Here is a 16,128-nt window from a genome sequence, read left to right on the forward strand (position 1 = left end):
AGCTTCAGGAGCACGTCATTGGAGGGGGACGCCTAAGCTGGAGGCTGTCAGCCATGTTCCTGAGCTCCCCCGTCTTGTCGCACACCCTAGCCAGGACTCCAAAGGGCTGTGCTGTCCCCTTCCACCTCGTCGCTTCGCACCCACAGGAAGGAAACGAGCGGTAGGAAGCGAGATCCCACCACACGCAGTGGTGTTTGTCCTTCTTAGGTGGAGCCTTTTTGTCACTGGAATAAGGTGGGACTGAGCCTCACGGTGCATAGATAGATCAGAATAAATCCATGCTAAAAAATACACATTCAATATTACCAATGCCATTAATATTTTACTGTAAATTTTGTTTGCACTATTAAAGATTTTTCTTCCCCCCTCCCCTAGGCACTAGAGCTAAGTCTGTGCACATTTATTCATTCATGTGTCAAGCTACAAAATACTTCTGGAAAAGTGTTTTGTATTTAATCATAGAAAATAAGATTTCAGGCAGACAGCAGTACCATAAGCTTGGGCTGCTGTTACATTCTTTCATGATAAACTGGGAAGGATGCTTTTTTTTTTTCTGCTTTGAACACCATTATTAAATAAAACCTAGCTACTTTACTTAGTAAGAAAAGATAAAACTAAAATTTGAAGACAGGCTAGGCTGCAACTGTTTTGTACCCAAAAAGCACTTTATGCCCATTGTATTTACTAAAGGCTGAATGAGGTAGTACTGTCTCAAAAAGCTCCTGACCTGGCTGCACTTCACTTTGCAGCAGTGTGTTGCTTTCAGAGTGTAAGATGCAAGAGAATTAGGTCCAGATCTCCCTGCTCTCCCCCACAGGAGTGGATGGGGTGGTACTTGCAGGAATGGGAATGTTGGCTTGCAGTTGGGAGGAGGCCAGGGCCACTGTGTTCCTCACTGTGTACACCTCACTGTGTTCTAAAACCTCAATTTCAGAATTTCTGTTTACTTGCTAAAGAATTTATGCTAAACTATATGCAAGAATAGTTAGGTTCAGTAGTATCAAAATCTATTTACTTCTGTGTTCTTGCTCATCTCTTGCTTTGTTTTAAAGAAATCCAATTAATCTCCAGGAAAGGTGTGTTGTACTCTCATAGGTATAGGACACCAAAATACAGGCAAAAAGACACCACACTTACTTATACATTATTGTGAAAGCTAAAGCTTTATTTTGTGATCTATCATATGTTACATTAACATGCTATAGATTTAGCCTTCATTAAGGTGATGAGTTATTACTTTCTTAGCTCCAAGCCCCAACAAATGTAGGGAAAAGTAAGCAGTGGCAAGAGGAAATCTAGTGCAAGCATAAATGCCTTTCAACTAAGATCCTTTGAGTTGTGTCTGTAAACTTTGAGGATAGATAGTGACCTGGAATGTTTTACTTCCACGGCATCACGTGAAGAGGAAGATTAAATGCAGAACTACCTCTCTTTACTAGATGGTTCTTCTTCCCTATTTTCCTCTCCTGGATTGGATAGTCCACAGCAGGCCTCTGTCATGCCTGTTGTATCACCAGGGAGGGTCTGATATGTTCCTTGCTGCCATCAGCACTACTTCTCAGCTGTCACTAGGGCCTGCTGCAAGAAACATTCCAAAGTTTCTCTTCTGTGGGGTTGTAGGTGCAGCCTTGGCATTGTTCACAGATTAGATGGATGGGGAAGATGCCACCAAGGGGGAGGATAAATTGTAAAGTACTGATGTGGCAGTGACACACAGTAATACTATAAGTAGTGGGTTTTCGTCTCTTCTGGCTCATTACTAGCAGGTTATATGCCATCCAGAAGGGACTAAATAAAGGCTTACACAGTGACCGCAATGCTTACAGTATCGAGCAGCCCATTTATTGTGAGTCTGGAAATTGGTTTCCCAGACTGCTTGACTAATGACAGGAAGGTGAGCTTCCAAGACAGCCCACAAGCTCTGCCTTTTCATGAGTTTGCCTTCTTCTCTAGTCTATGAACCACATGAAAGGCCTCTAAAAATTCATTGAAGTCAATATGGCCATCTTTGTTGTAGTCTATGCTGAGGACTAACTTGTCAAGGGATTCATCGTACACATCAATGCCCAGGTGAGAAGCGAAGAGTTTCCATGTCTGGCCAAACTCCTCAAGAGAAATCAGACCTAAAGGAGACAGACAGCAGGTTGCTTTTTCGAGTGCTGTTTCCTGTTCCTGCATACACACACACATGCATGCTCCTTCACTGCAAGAAAGTTACCTGCCTACCGTGGTTTGGGTGAGTTTTGTGATTTCATGACTGAAGCACATTTTTACTTCAGGTAATGATCTAATGCTTTCAACAGCAGAATTGAGAAAGCAGTAAATACTGAGTGAGAGTGGAAGGGAGAAAAAGCCCCCAAAAGAGTGAAGCCAGTACTGGAGATGGGATGTATGAGAAGTTTTTCTCAAGTTAGGCTCTGTGCACCACCCCTTATATGGTTACAGCCTAACTGCTTAAATTAGTCTTCACTAAAATGGAAAAATGACATCACCTCTGGTTCCTCTATATTTAGAAGCCTTAAGGAGGAAACACAGTGGGGAAAGATAACTAGTATAGGCTTCTTAGAGCTGGTACAGTGGAGTTACCTAGACTTACCTGAGTGATCTTTGTCAATGACATTAAAGATGATCTCCAGATCCCTTCTGTATCTGCACAGTGTTTCCACCAAAGCTGGCTGAACCTGGTTTTGAAGTCACATAAAGGAAACTATTCAGACCTTGGTTTGCATTAGGCTAACCACAGAATATGTACTATCCAAATCTATTTTCCCAGTTTAACTTGTCAAATGTTTTTAAAAAAAAAAAGAAAAAAAAAATCCTTACGCTTGAGTTCCCTGGAATGATACTTAGTGTCTTGCCCTGAGGAATAATCAGCTAAAACCTGTCCCTTTCAGATGGCAGGACAAGGGGGAAGGAGCCCTTCAAACCTCCTCCTTCAGTAGTTATTTGTGGAAGTATGGATAATCTAGGGAAGACGCTGCATGCCATGCACCCATACAAAGCTTTCACTGTACATACGTGAATGGAGCCTGCCATTTAGAAAATGACAGCGATAGCCAAGTACCAAATCACTATGCAGCCACTCAGTAACAACTGGACTCTGTAGAAGAGACCTCAGCTACTGTTAAAACATCTAAACCTCCATCTACAAATGTGACTCCCTCCTACAGGTGCCTGAATTGGCTCTGGCACACATTTGAAAAGCTCATCTCAAAGAGTAAGGGTTGAGTGCTCTGGGTAGGCTTTGTCGCATCTCCTCAGCTACATTATCTAAACGCCCTTGAGAGTCAACGGAAAGTAAGAAGCAGTTCTAGCATGTGATTCATCCAACCTATTTTAAGCATCTACCTTAGCAGGGAATGATGATTCGTACCCTAGCACTGCTCATTTCCCTCCAGTGACTATAAAAAGAAGCTTGGCAACCAGTTCAGCTGTAGATGTCTACCTGATTGGCCAAACTACTGTCTTGTGCCTCAAGTTGCACCAAAAGCTGTTCCTCCAAGATTTGCAAGGAGGCATTTTCCTCCTTACCTCTTTTATAGGTTGACCTATTTTCAAGTCATAAAAACATGACATGAAGTCAACTTCTCCATCTGGGGTCGTCTGTGCTAACTGCGAGTGCAGCATCCTCCAGGGCAGTTCCAGCTGTAGGACAGACTCCATCGCTGCAGCCCAGTCATTGACAGAAATCCTGCCTGCCAGAAGGGGTCAGTTCATGGTTACAAGCAGTATGTGACACAGCACACATCAGTCACCAGCATGGCTTCTTGCTGTTTGTAAGAACAGTTGCAAAACAAACATTTTCTCCTAACCCTGGGATAAAAAACCCTCATAACAATGAGCAGTGCGGTGGGACTAGACATTTCCATAGGTCCCTTCCAACCTCAACAACTTTGTGATGCTATTATGGTGTGTAGTATGTTTTAATACCTTTTGAGTTTATGCCATGAAGAGTATTTCAGATGTGAGCTGAGCTGCAACTAGAGAGACATACATGGCTGAAAACCCAGTAAGACAGAAGCATGTTAACAGTTGTTCAGTGGCCAAAGAAGCAGTACCATCATGTTATTGATTGCCCTTTTAGGGGCACAGATGACAACCCAGCCAAGTGAGAAGCCATCATGAGGTAAAGTTGTATTTGTGCTAGAAATCATCAACAACTTGCTCCTACATAAAAGGTTCATGTATCAGTTTAACCACTGACTTTTCTTCAACTGATGGGTGAGTGTGTGTCTGCTAGTGGCATAGCCAGTCAGCTTTCCTCAGGTATCTCCCAGATGCAGATGGAGAGCAGTTCCCTCTCACCCGAGACCCCAGTTCCCTGTCTGACATCTTCTGAACACGCTCCTAAGTGAAGGTGGTGACCTTTGAGCTTCTGGAGCTGGATTTGCCTGCCCAAACTCTGCTCAACAACAGACACCATTCCCGTATTTGCCCACGTGTTTCAGTTGTTTTCTTCTTCCTACTTAAAGCTTCATCCACCCCAGGTTGTTTTCTGGGGCTAGGCACTTGCTAATACCTCTCCTCCGCTGTGGTCAGGAAGAACGTAAGATCAACCAGCCTGTGCTGCCCTCCAGCCTTTTGCTGGCAGGCAGGACCCATCTCCATGGGGTTTGTCCCCTCTGCCCCCACACGCACATGGAAGCTGCTTTCCCCCTGTGGCAGCTGGACAGAGTAGTATTACCTGTGCCATTGAGGTCATACTGTGCAAAAGCACTAGTGAGTTCAGACCTGTGAGCATAAATCTTCTCTCGTAAGCACTTTAAGGCAGATGATTCAATTGTACCCACCCTAGGAGGAAAAAAAATGCAGAGCAGATCATTAAAGGATTGAAATCCTCTAATGTTTTATGCTTTTCAACATTCATTATCAAATTCTTATATCCTTTAACATGTAGTATGTTTAGGGTCATCCTAAAAGACAACATGGTGGGGGACAGGGAAGAACAAAAACAACAAAACAAACAAAGCCCCATACGAATAACCTGAACTTAAGAGATAATCGAGTTTATGCAGGTAATTCTAAGCTGCTTTGCTTTAGTAAATCTAAACCACAGTGCTAGGCATGGCAAAGCTGTCATGATAAACTTTTTGGACTCAATTCATAACAGGATTTGTCCAGATTAACACTGCAGCCTTAAAGCAGACCTGACAGACAGGCACAGGCCCTTTACGAGTCCCTGACAATGGTCTGTTCTAACCACTTACTGCATCTAATTACCTTTGGGAGTTTCTCAGGAAACCAAGTTAGAGCACTTAGAACATATTTTGTCTGCTGCATTAATTTTTAAATTGTAAAACAGAAAAATAAGGAAAACCAAGGAAAATAGATGCCTATTCAATTATTCAGTGAAGCTGTAGATTTGTGGCAGGTATTCACATGCTAAGTAAGTACACGCTCGCTGCATACAACACACAGCTTTACCTCTCCCGAAGATTCTGCCTTCGTGTGTACTTGCTGACTTGGTACTGTACAAACCGAGGAATCAATTCAGGATTCAGTTTAATGTATGCTCCGCGGTTGCTTCCCTCTTCGTAATAGTTAGAGGCAGAAAATATAGTGATAACCTGATCATAGGAAACAAAGAAACTGGATTGGCTAGAACAACTCTCCTTGAGACTGATTTCTGAAACTGATCTTAGCAAAACATGCAGGTTACAAAATTGTCTACATATAAAACCAGAGATCAACAACTACGTTGTTCACCAAATCGCTCACACTTTCCGAGTCAGAGCTCCAGGCCTGTATTTTTGGCCTGATACAGGAAGATTTCAGTTCAGAGGGAAGTGTGATACAACATGCTGTTTAGCAGAAACCTCTTTCTAAGATAGACCTGGTTTTCAGGATTCTTGCTGGCTTCCTGATATAGCATGTCAGAGAGTAGGGTCAGAAAAGAAATTAAGTTAAAAGGCTTCTAGAGCCTTAGAGCATCTCTTGCACTGTATTTACACATAACTCTCCTCAGGGATTTTGTTGGTGTTCATTTGTTTTCACACGAGTAATAAGCCAGTCCCCACTCCCTGAAGCTGTAAAGAATTTTGTCAGAACTCCATAATTTCTTCTAGCATCTATCTAGCACACAATTCCCCCAAACCCATTTTAAAGAAGTCATTCATTTTTTTAAACTTTCCAGACAAAGCTGTGGATATGCCTGTGAAATTCACAGGAGAATTCTACTTTACATGGAAGCACCTTACCTTCCCATTGTGACTGATCTCATAACCTTCTGGCTTGAATTCATGAGACCTGATGAGCATCTTCAGATTATACCTTTCAAACAGCTTGGCAGTGACATCGGGACCAAAGTAACAACCTCCTCCTCGACACTTGTTTGGTGTACAGCCATTCTGGCTTCTTGGATCGCTCCAGAGAATGTCAAGGATCTATAAATAGCAAACTCAAGCAAGTGAGGACTGATAGTAGGTGGGAACTGACAGGCTATGGCTGTCTAAAGTACTGGCTATAGCAAAAGCCCCACAGTACAGGGAGAAAACACACCTGAGCTAACAGTAGGTCTTGTGTTTTCTTCCCTCCTTTCAGCAGGGCATTCTTTTGGGCTGAAAATTTTGTTCTACTTTTCTTAAGAAACATTTTCTACATTTTGGATGAACTTTTTTCTGATGAAATATCATTTCAGAAATGTACCTCCTTTTACAGCCGAGGCTTCCAGACTCAGCTGGGTGCCTCAGGAATGGTACCTGGGCTATTTCAAAGAGAGCAAAAGCTGCCTTCTTCACACGTAGGTGTGAGAAGCATTTTCTATTTCCCAGCACAGACCTGATAACCCCATGGGTTGGTGGTTTTACCTAAACTAAGCTTGGGAATGCCTGCTCTAAACATGACAAGAGTTGCCTTTGGCTTTATTGTCTTCAGTTAGCTCATGTTTCAAAACAAGATTTTACATATTAGCATTTTAGTAGGATTCAGACATGAGGATGAATTATCATGGTTTAAAGTCACCTAACCTAATAATTCTCATCAGTAGCAAACATTAGGCAAAATATGTTTGTTTAAACCTCACTGGACAAGGTGTACACTTAACACATTCCACTTCACATTTGTGAGCGTGGCTCAGTGGACACTTGGTTAGCTGGGGGACTGTCATATTTCAGGGGGGTTGCTCATGCCCATTATGTTAGTTTGTAGCTCAGATAGGTATCTTGGAAATCACATTTTCAGAGACAGATTTGCTTCTCAAGAAGCAAAAGAAAACTGTCTGCCCCTTGAAGCAGTTGTCTGAAGAGAGGCTCAGAAAAATAAACTTATATAAAACTCAATTTTGAGCTTCTAAATTTCTGTGCAAATTAAGCTTTTCACGTTATCACCATTTGTTAAATCACAGTATGGCAAGAGCTCCATATTGCCTCTAATATTCAAGAGGAAATGAACAGCCAGAGGACAAAAACTTCCCACTCTTGAGTAATCAGCCTGTAGGTCTCAGGAGTTGGGTTTTTTGGACAGTATCAGCATTCAGCTGCCAAAACCACAGCCAAAAAAACGTGCTCACTATCACCAACGATTGCGAAGACTGGCCTATTTAAACTGACAACCACGTATGTACCAACAGATCCAACCACATGAGGGCACGCAAACACATTTCGTACTGAGCAGTTTCCTCCTAACGGCTAAGAAAACACTGGGTAAGCTGTACTTGTTAGGTATAAAAATCACAAGCCTTTATTACCAGGTCTACAAAAAGCATCCAAAAAACTAATAGCTGGCTAGTATACTCCCAAGAATGATGGGGTTTTTACCAAGAGACAGTTCCCTCAGACTCAAACATACTGCCTGAGCAGAGCACCTGCTGGTTTTGTGTGTGGGGGGGGTTCAGAATCAGTCTGTCTTTGGTTTCACCTACTTGTTTCCATTCCTTCAGGGCGGGGTCTGGAGGCAAACTTGAGCCTGAATGCTCAGCAGAGCCCAATAAAGAGATGTGTTGTGTTTTCCCTGCAACATTCTGGTTGGCAATGTGTTTACTGGGTCTGGTGGTGGGAATTCTCTCCTTCAGTTGGTCCTGTCTGTCTCTCACTGACTTTGGTGGCCGCATCAAAGATTTCAACTTTAAAAAAAAAAAAAAAAAAGAAAGAGTTACCAGAACATAAAGACGATAACAGACATGTCAGCTGAAAGGCATATCAGCTCCTGTTTCCTGTACTCAGTATTAAACTCTCATGTCCTGAACTCACAGGTTTGGTGGAAGCTGCAGGTGTTTGGCACTTGCAGAAATTTTGCTTTATGTCTATCAGTGACCAGCCTCTTCAGAGCTGCTCTCACATTCTGATCCAGACACACAGATTCATTCCAAGCCACAGTCAATCATAAGGTCTCACTATAGAGCAAGTATGGTCCGGGCTCAGGGATGACACTTAAGTGCCCAGCTTCACTAGAAACTGAAAATATACACGTACACTGTACTGAAGATGAACCGCATTCGCTACTACTCTGATACAGTAGCATGCTGCTAGGTTCATTTGGCTAAAATAAATGGAATATCAGGAGGATAACAGTGAAATTATGAAGTATTACAGCAGGGCCTTTTATTGTTAAATCAACCTCTTCCAATACACACAAGCATTTGCTTTTTCAGAGCTGTGTGCTATGGCTCCATGAATGCCCATTAATACAGACTCTTCTCTAGGGAGTATCTTTTCTTCTCATTTGAAATTTTCTCAATACTAGCTCGTTTCCAGAACAAAAAAAACCCCAACAACAAAACACCACCACCACCCAAAAGTCTACTCTTTAACAAAGGAAAGGACCGATGCAAAACAAAATGCAAAACACCGGGTTATTCCCCAGTGTGCTGACCAGTATTTGAGACCTGTCAGTTGCCAGGTGTACCAATTAAAATACATCAGTTGGCCTTGAGTGATATCACCACAAGTTGTGGCCCACACGTCTCATTAGCAACGCTCTCCTGTGGCAGCAACTTTGACCTGTCAATTCTGAATTTCACAGATACCACATCAGCAACATGCCGAGCCCAGCCTTGGTGAAAGCGTGGGCAGATCTCAGCTCACAGTTAAGACACCTACATCTGTAGTTAGGCACCCAATTTTAGTGTACAGTGGTACAGCCAACGGAGCCCAGACTCCAATGACCAGAAGCATTCATTGCCCTTTTTCACATCTTTAAGAAACAGAGATACACCTGACTGTCCTGTAAAGCATTTATTTCTGCATTAGAAAACATGAGGATGAGAGAAATAGTTCTGGATTCCACAGACACTAATGACAAGGTACACAAGGTTGCTTAAACATAGGTATCTCGTACCATCTGGGATGCTCTGCCTTAACTGTGAATTAGCATAAGATGGGCAGATACGAATCAGACCTAAAGGAGACCGGTGCAGGAGACCTGTGAAGACAACCTTCTCCAGAAGCAGGCAGAGGCCAGAGGAGATATCTCTAGGCTACAGGGTGCTTCCACGAACAGCACTGGAGACCTACGCCTGAGCAATGATAAGACCTGGATCTCCACCAGATCTCCTGGATCTCCACTGATTATAAGGAGCCTAAGCACCCAGATCACAAGCAGACATCTTGATTTAGTTGTCCAAATTGAGACCAAATCCCACACCATTTTCCACTGATTTGATAGAGCTGTGTTTGCTCACCATTTCAGAAAAAAAATGAACGTTTCTGTCCTCTAAATCCCTGAAAAGCAGCAGTTCCTGTCTTCTCGAGGCCAGGTCTTGAAGTTTGATGCTGCTAGAAAGGCTCTCCCACATGCGCAAAGCTCCGCTGCTGCCAAGGGAGTGCCTCACAGGTGGAGAGCTTCCCCCACACAACAGACAGCAGCAGCACAGCCCCAGGACAAAAGGCAGTGCTAGAAAGATGTGGCTAGACTGATTTCTAAAGTGTTCGGAAATGCCTGAGAATTAAGTACTTTTCATACTTTCTGGCTAATGCATCATCACTGCATGAAGGAGGCATCTAAAGTGTTTTTAGCTATTTTAAAATCAAAAGGCCCATGTTATTTTACAGCAGCCAAACAATTGGCTCCCAATACCTACTGAAACCTTCCTTCCTAAACACTGATTTTGAAGAAAAACAAGACTTTTTTTTCCTTACGTGCCTTATACAGCAGCTGTTTCCTTTCTTAGTGCAAACAACTTGATCTTAGTATTTGTACTGCTAGATTTTTTTAAACAAAACAAAATTACACCACCACGACCACCCCCCGAATACGATCCTATACCTTATTTCTCTCAAGTGCGTTCAGGAAATCCAAATCTGTAGTGTCTGAAATCCCTCCATGTAGGATAAGAACTTTGCTATCAATTATAGTGGCAAGGGGAAGCCAGCTAAAGACGTCTCGCAGAAGACACAAAATCTGTTGCCCGTGGTCCTGTAAAACATACTCTTACATTAGATCCTATTTCTGGCAGATTCTGTTGCTTCTAAGTTCAAGATTTTGCTGAAGTGTCTGCCACAGTCTGTATGACCGGTTCCATCCAGGTGACACCCCAAACTGCAACACTGACAAACATGTTCTGACATTTACCTTAGGGCCATTTGATTGTCTCTGTAGCATTTCGTTTTTCTTTCACGTTCACTTCTTTTTGTGTTCTTGAGTGGCCTTATGGATGTTATTTATTTCATCCTATAGAACTCTGAGCATAAAAGGCTTAAAATTGTTTTGTCAGTTATTCCACTGAAAATCCAAAATAATTTAAACTACATTACTAAAGTCATTCCGTACTACACCTAAATAAACTGTTTGGAAGTTTCCTTGTTTACACAGTTCCATTTTGCACGTGCAAGACTACAAAGAAAATACAGGAGAAGGAGGAGGAATCTTACCTTGTACTTCTTCGAAACTTCTTTTGTGAAGCCGTATCTGAAAATAGGACAGCATAACAAACTGGTTTCAGCATGCCCTTTCTGCATCATGTTCTGCACTACAGTGTTTGCCAGGAGTTTTCTAGCCCTGTTTTTCTCCTGCCATTCTGTCTCACATCAGTTTTCAAGATGCTTTCTTCTGCTCTTTCTCAAGAATTGAGTTAAACTGATTTCTTGTACATACAAGAGATCAGGAACAGAATCCAGACCAATAATTATTAAGTGGCCTTTTTCCCATCAAAATGAAATAGCTTAGCAGTTTTACCTTTCAGATACTGCAGAGAAATTTCAAAGGAACCTAACTGATAATGGGCAAAAATTCCCAAAAAACCTCCACAGAGTTTTTGTCCTAAATCACTCAACTTTATTAGACAATGTCATCTATCATGTCTTTTCCCCCACAAGGGATAAGGATTTTCATACTCATTCTTTTAAGACAAAGATATCCTTGGTGCAAGGGGCATTTTCATACCACCAGCTTTCAAATTTACTGATGTGCAGCACTGCTAATCAAAATGCCCAGCAAAGAGCCATACACAGGAACGCATCTTTACGCTCCATACCATCACAGACTTAGTTAATATTTTTTACTATTTTGGGCAGGAATTTTCCTACCTTGTAGATAAAGTAACTGATCTTTCTCTATGGTTTGGTTTTGGGGTTTTTTGTTTTGGGGGTTTTTTTGTTGTTGTTGTTGTTGGGTTTTTGGGGGGGTTTTTTGGGTTTTTTTTTGTTTTTTTAAGTGCTGAAAAAGGAAGCGTCATGTGAAACTCATTCTCTTACATGGATCATTAGTAAGATTTGAACATGGGCCTCTAATCCAGGTTTATGCCCATGTTAAAACTGCAATATATTCTGTGTGCACACAAGTGATCAAGGGGTACAACAGGTTAACCACCAGCCAGTCACCCAAAGACATACTGGGGAGGCTTAGAATTGTAGGGACTAGGACTGACTTCTCACGTCTGTGAGATGGTTTTGTCTACCAGTCACGCTTTCACTACAGCCCGAGACACTGGCTGTGCTCACTCCCTTGGCAGCGCTGTACAGCTGAGTACAAATGTCTGCATTAGAAACAGGGTCTCAGCTGTTCCTGCAATGGGGCAGACTGCCACCTCTCAACTAATGGACCTCCTCTGTGTAGAAGCTAGGATACTTACCTGCTCCATGTGTTTGGGAAGTGACATCTTAGTCTAAAGTTAAGGGAAATATCAGCTCCTGGTTGACTGGTTCCATTATATTGCATACTATTATGTCTTTTGCTATGCTATGGAAAAAGCCAATGCTTTAACTAAAATATCATCCTTCCATCCATCCCCCTTCCCCAGATTTGATACTCCAGAAGCTGCACCAAGCCCATTGACTTCAATGGATTGTGATTAGGTCAGAGAGAAGACATGACTCCCATTCGAGTGTCTGTGTGTAATGAGGATGTTCTTTGCCCTCCTCACACATCTTGAATATGCAAAGCTACACCTGAATACCTAATAAAACATTACTTCTGTTTTAGAGTGTCCCAGTGGCTAAAGTAGCATTCAAAAGCTCCAACATTTCTAATGAAAGGCCAGATACTGCCCCCTCCCCTGCCCCCTGGCCCCTAAAATCTACCTCAGGTTCATGATGTAGTCTTCATGGTTTCCTCTATTCAAGTGTAAATCATTGGGGTAGATAAGAAGAAATGCAAACAGTATTATAAGTATTTCCATAGAATTTTTCCCTCTGTCAACAAAATCACCGTTAAAGACGTAACGGTTTTGTTCTGAAGGCAGACCATTCTGCAGAAGGAAACAAAAACAAGGACATTTAGAGATGCTGCTATGCTACTGTAATAAAGGAAATAGCATTTAAATGAGATCACATTGCTAGAAAATCTGCAAAAAATCTGCATAATAGAGAGATCTAAAATGCAGCATTTCTTTATTTCCACTGTTTAGAACAAAAACCTCTGTATCAGACAACCTGTATGAGCCATCAGAGAAGAGATGACCTCTCTAGCTGTTCTTACAATGCCATCTCTAATCCTTTCCTTTATGTATTAAATTAAATTGAAAGGGACCAAAAGAAACATTAGTCTTGTAATAAAATACACTTTTCTGTTAATGCAACTGCTGCTAGGAAGTTATGCACTTGCAAATAGAAGGGAGTCATTCATTTTGAATGGAAGACAAGAAATCCATGAAAAATTATCTTCTGACACAAGTCTGAAGGACCTTATGTTTCCTTACACAGTAAGAAAACGGATTTCATATAGTTACAATGTTTGCAGTGTAGGATTCCAGAAGTCCTGAGAAGGACTATAGTCCAGAGGACATCAAATCTTAATACAGAACTCTGAAGAACTTGATTCCAGTTGCTTTAATCCTGAAAGCACTACTTCAATTTTATGCACATTGCACTTTGTCCCCCACCAGGGCTAAGATATACTTGAACACTCACAAACCTGAGAGGCTGTACATACAGGTATTTCTTACCTTATTTTTTTCAGAAGATACAGAGCAATGCTTTATTATGAATGGTGACTTATCAAAAGCTAGTATTGTGAATTGATGGTATGTTTCATTAGATTAGTTATAAACACATCAACGGGTGCCATCAGCTTACAGAAAAATATAGCAGCAACTATGTGTAGCTTCATCATTTCCAATCATGAGTATCAGAAATATTATTTCAATTTTGACTTGCCAAAAAAAGGTAACCTCTGTTTTCACAATTGGCATGCAGAAGAATTATCAATAGAACATATATAAAATCACATTACAGCTGTGGAAGCCATTCTTAACAGGTTTGGCAGCATTGCAAGACATCCCACTTCCTGAATACAGCTACTACCATCGGTGTCCAGCATTTCCTATGGCATTCCCTGGTGTACTGCCTTAGCAGGTTTATTGCCGGATGCATGACTTGGTCAGGGACTCAATTAAGCGTTTGATTTGAATCCATTAGGAAATATCTTTTTTGTCCCAATCAGTGTCCTGTGCTGTTACATCAGGATGCAGCAGTGAATCCTGATCTCTCGATTCCCACCCTGGCACAATCCTGACTGCTGTAAATATGGCTTGCTTGGTTTTTGCCATAGCCTCTTCCCAGCTCTCTCCAAGTTAACTTAGAAGAGGCCTGTTGTTGCTCTGTGCTCACAAGAGTGGCAATTTATGAGACTCTGCTAATGCAGTGGGTTGCAGTGGTTTTAAAAAAGAAAGGACAGATTTCAGGAATGGAACAGACAGGAGAGACTCAGCTGCAGCTCCTGGAAAGATGAATTAATAAAAGCTTTGCCTTAAAACCAATAGGGGTGTGAATCACCAGCAGATTGTCACTATACACACAGCCACTCTAACTGCAGTCCTAAAAGACAGATCTACTGAAGCACTCTCCAGACTCTATTATTCTTCTTTTGGAAAAGCTTACACACAACTCTTAGTTTTAAATGAGAGTTTGTTTTGGACTTCCAACTTCCATGTGACATTTTAGTTTTGTTCCACACTCATGCGAAGTTTTTATTTCCTTTTCTGTGGTTTCAACCAACAGTAAGAGCAAAACTAAATTAAAGGCCGTTGCAGAATCTGACATGTCAAAGAGGCGAACAAGGCAACTTGCTGCTGGGCATCCTTACTGTATCTGCTGGGTTAGTGATTAATTAACTTCCGTTTGTCATTTGCGTTTTCTACAGCTTCAGGCTATTTCTATCCATAGCATCCATTTAACAATTTAACTTAGCAATACATCATTTGAAATTCAAGAGTTTCAAGGAATTTCAGGAAATACTGTAATTTAATGGAGATTAATGCAGGGACTGAACGAGCCTTACAAAGTGGCTATTGAGAAAAAAGTAATTATCTTAGCCCCACCCAAACCAGGTTTAAGAATTATACATGCTATTACAACCAGCATTGCATTGATAAGCTGTAGATTGCTAGCTTCTGTGTGTTTACTGTTAGCAGTTTGTAAAAGCACTGTGATAAAAGTTCCCTGGACAGAACACCATGCGCAAGGTGCCTGGTCTGCATGCAGGCCTCCAAAACGTGTCACCAGCCATTTCAGCTCTGCACAGCTCTGTGCAGACCTGAGATCACTACACTCCTCATGGCACTGTTTAGGATTGCACCCTCTTGTTTAAGTTTATGGGTGATTCATACCAATTCAGAGGAGGAAATCCCTTCCAACTGAAACAGAGTTAGGGAAGCAGAAAAAAATGGATCCCAGAGGCTGACTGGGTTCCCTGCTCTGCTGAGTAAACTGCTCAGAGGGGACAGAAAATACTGTGTCATTTAATTTGCTTCTAAATAACTAAGCAGCTCTATCATGTGCTCTCTATTTTCTCAACCACTTTGAAATTACAAAATATTTGTCCATTTTATTTGGTTTGGTGGAAGGACTCCCCTAGAAGCTTAACAGAGAACAAATGGGGGTAAACTCTAGTCCCTGAAGTCAGTGGGAGTTTAGGCTCTGATTTTACTGAAGTCAGGAACTAGTCCTTGCTTAGAGTTTTTTTCTCTTTGTAACATCTTTTAGAGAGGGGAAAAAGAATCATCTTCTGTTTACTCCAAAGGAGTAAAATTCAGGCTTATTGCAGTTGTAAATATAACTATATCTGAGCATATATCTTCAAAATAGGTTTTTTTCCCCGTTTCAGGTCCTGTGTATGAAACCAATCTGTATCATACTCTTATTCCAGTTTCAAAAAGGAAGCTTGTCTAATTAAAATAACAGCTAGAAGACTGCAAGCCAAGGACCAGCTAAATGTAACTGATTGATTAATAAGCAAAGCAGAGCTCTGTAAAAGGATCTGATTATACTTCAACAGGCTTCATGTATGCACTTGGGCAAAACAACCAAGTTTCAATTCAACAAGTGTCAGATAAAGTGTAACGAAGTTGGAAGCAGGGGGAGAATTACATCATTTAAACACCTGGTTTACCTCACTTCAGCCTCCATTCGGTGCAGATGAATGTATAAGGATCAGACACAACCCCTTTCCCCTAGAAAGCTCAAATCAAAGAGAGTATCTGCTAAATGAAAGGTGATGATTCATGCTAAAGATAAATGTGAAACTAAATATAGGAAATCTCCTGCATCTTCAGTTGAATATACAATTGTGGAAAAGATAGCCCGGAGCTTAATTTTTTTTCACATCAGTAAAACAGGGCTACACTTTTTTAACATTAAAAAGCAATCAGCCGTTCAAGGATATGTAAAGGGTGCCCAAGGTATTTCCATTTTGTGCAGACTACTTGATTGCTTTCAAACCTTAAAAGGCTTTTAAACAGATAGCACTCTTTTTTGTTTC

General features: G+C 41.4%; 1 protein-coding gene across 3 annotated transcripts in view; it reads right to left on the minus strand.

The window, feature by feature from the left end:
* Positions 1–1,144: 1,144 nt before the first annotated feature.
* Positions 1,145–16,128, minus strand: part of PPEF1 (protein phosphatase with EF-hand domain 1) — a 43,484-nt gene continuing 28,500 nt past the window's right edge. For all 3 annotated transcript variants that reach the window (XM_030019863.2, XM_030019861.2, XM_030019862.2), the window contains 10 exons: positions 12,453–12,619; positions 10,806–10,842; positions 10,201–10,350; positions 7,859–8,059; positions 6,198–6,383; positions 5,425–5,567; positions 4,685–4,791; positions 3,532–3,695; positions 2,597–2,681; positions 1,145–2,123 (listed from right to left, as the gene is read on the minus strand). In XM_030019863.2, coding sequence (XP_029875723.1) covers positions 1,930–2,123; positions 2,597–2,681; positions 3,532–3,695; positions 4,685–4,791; positions 5,425–5,567; positions 6,198–6,383; positions 7,859–8,059; positions 10,201–10,350; positions 10,806–10,842; positions 12,453–12,619 — 1,434 coding nt within the window. In that variant the 3' untranslated portion in view covers positions 1,145–1,929. The remainder of the gene's footprint in view (positions 2,124–2,596; positions 2,682–3,531; positions 3,696–4,684; positions 4,792–5,424; positions 5,568–6,197; positions 6,384–7,858; positions 8,060–10,200; positions 10,351–10,805; positions 10,843–12,452; positions 12,620–16,128) is intronic.

This window comes from Aquila chrysaetos, chromosome 7 (assembly GCF_900496995.4).
Source record: "Aquila chrysaetos chrysaetos chromosome 7, bAquChr1.4, whole genome shotgun sequence".
Taxonomy (NCBI): Eukaryota; Metazoa; Chordata; class Aves; order Accipitriformes; family Accipitridae; genus Aquila; species Aquila chrysaetos.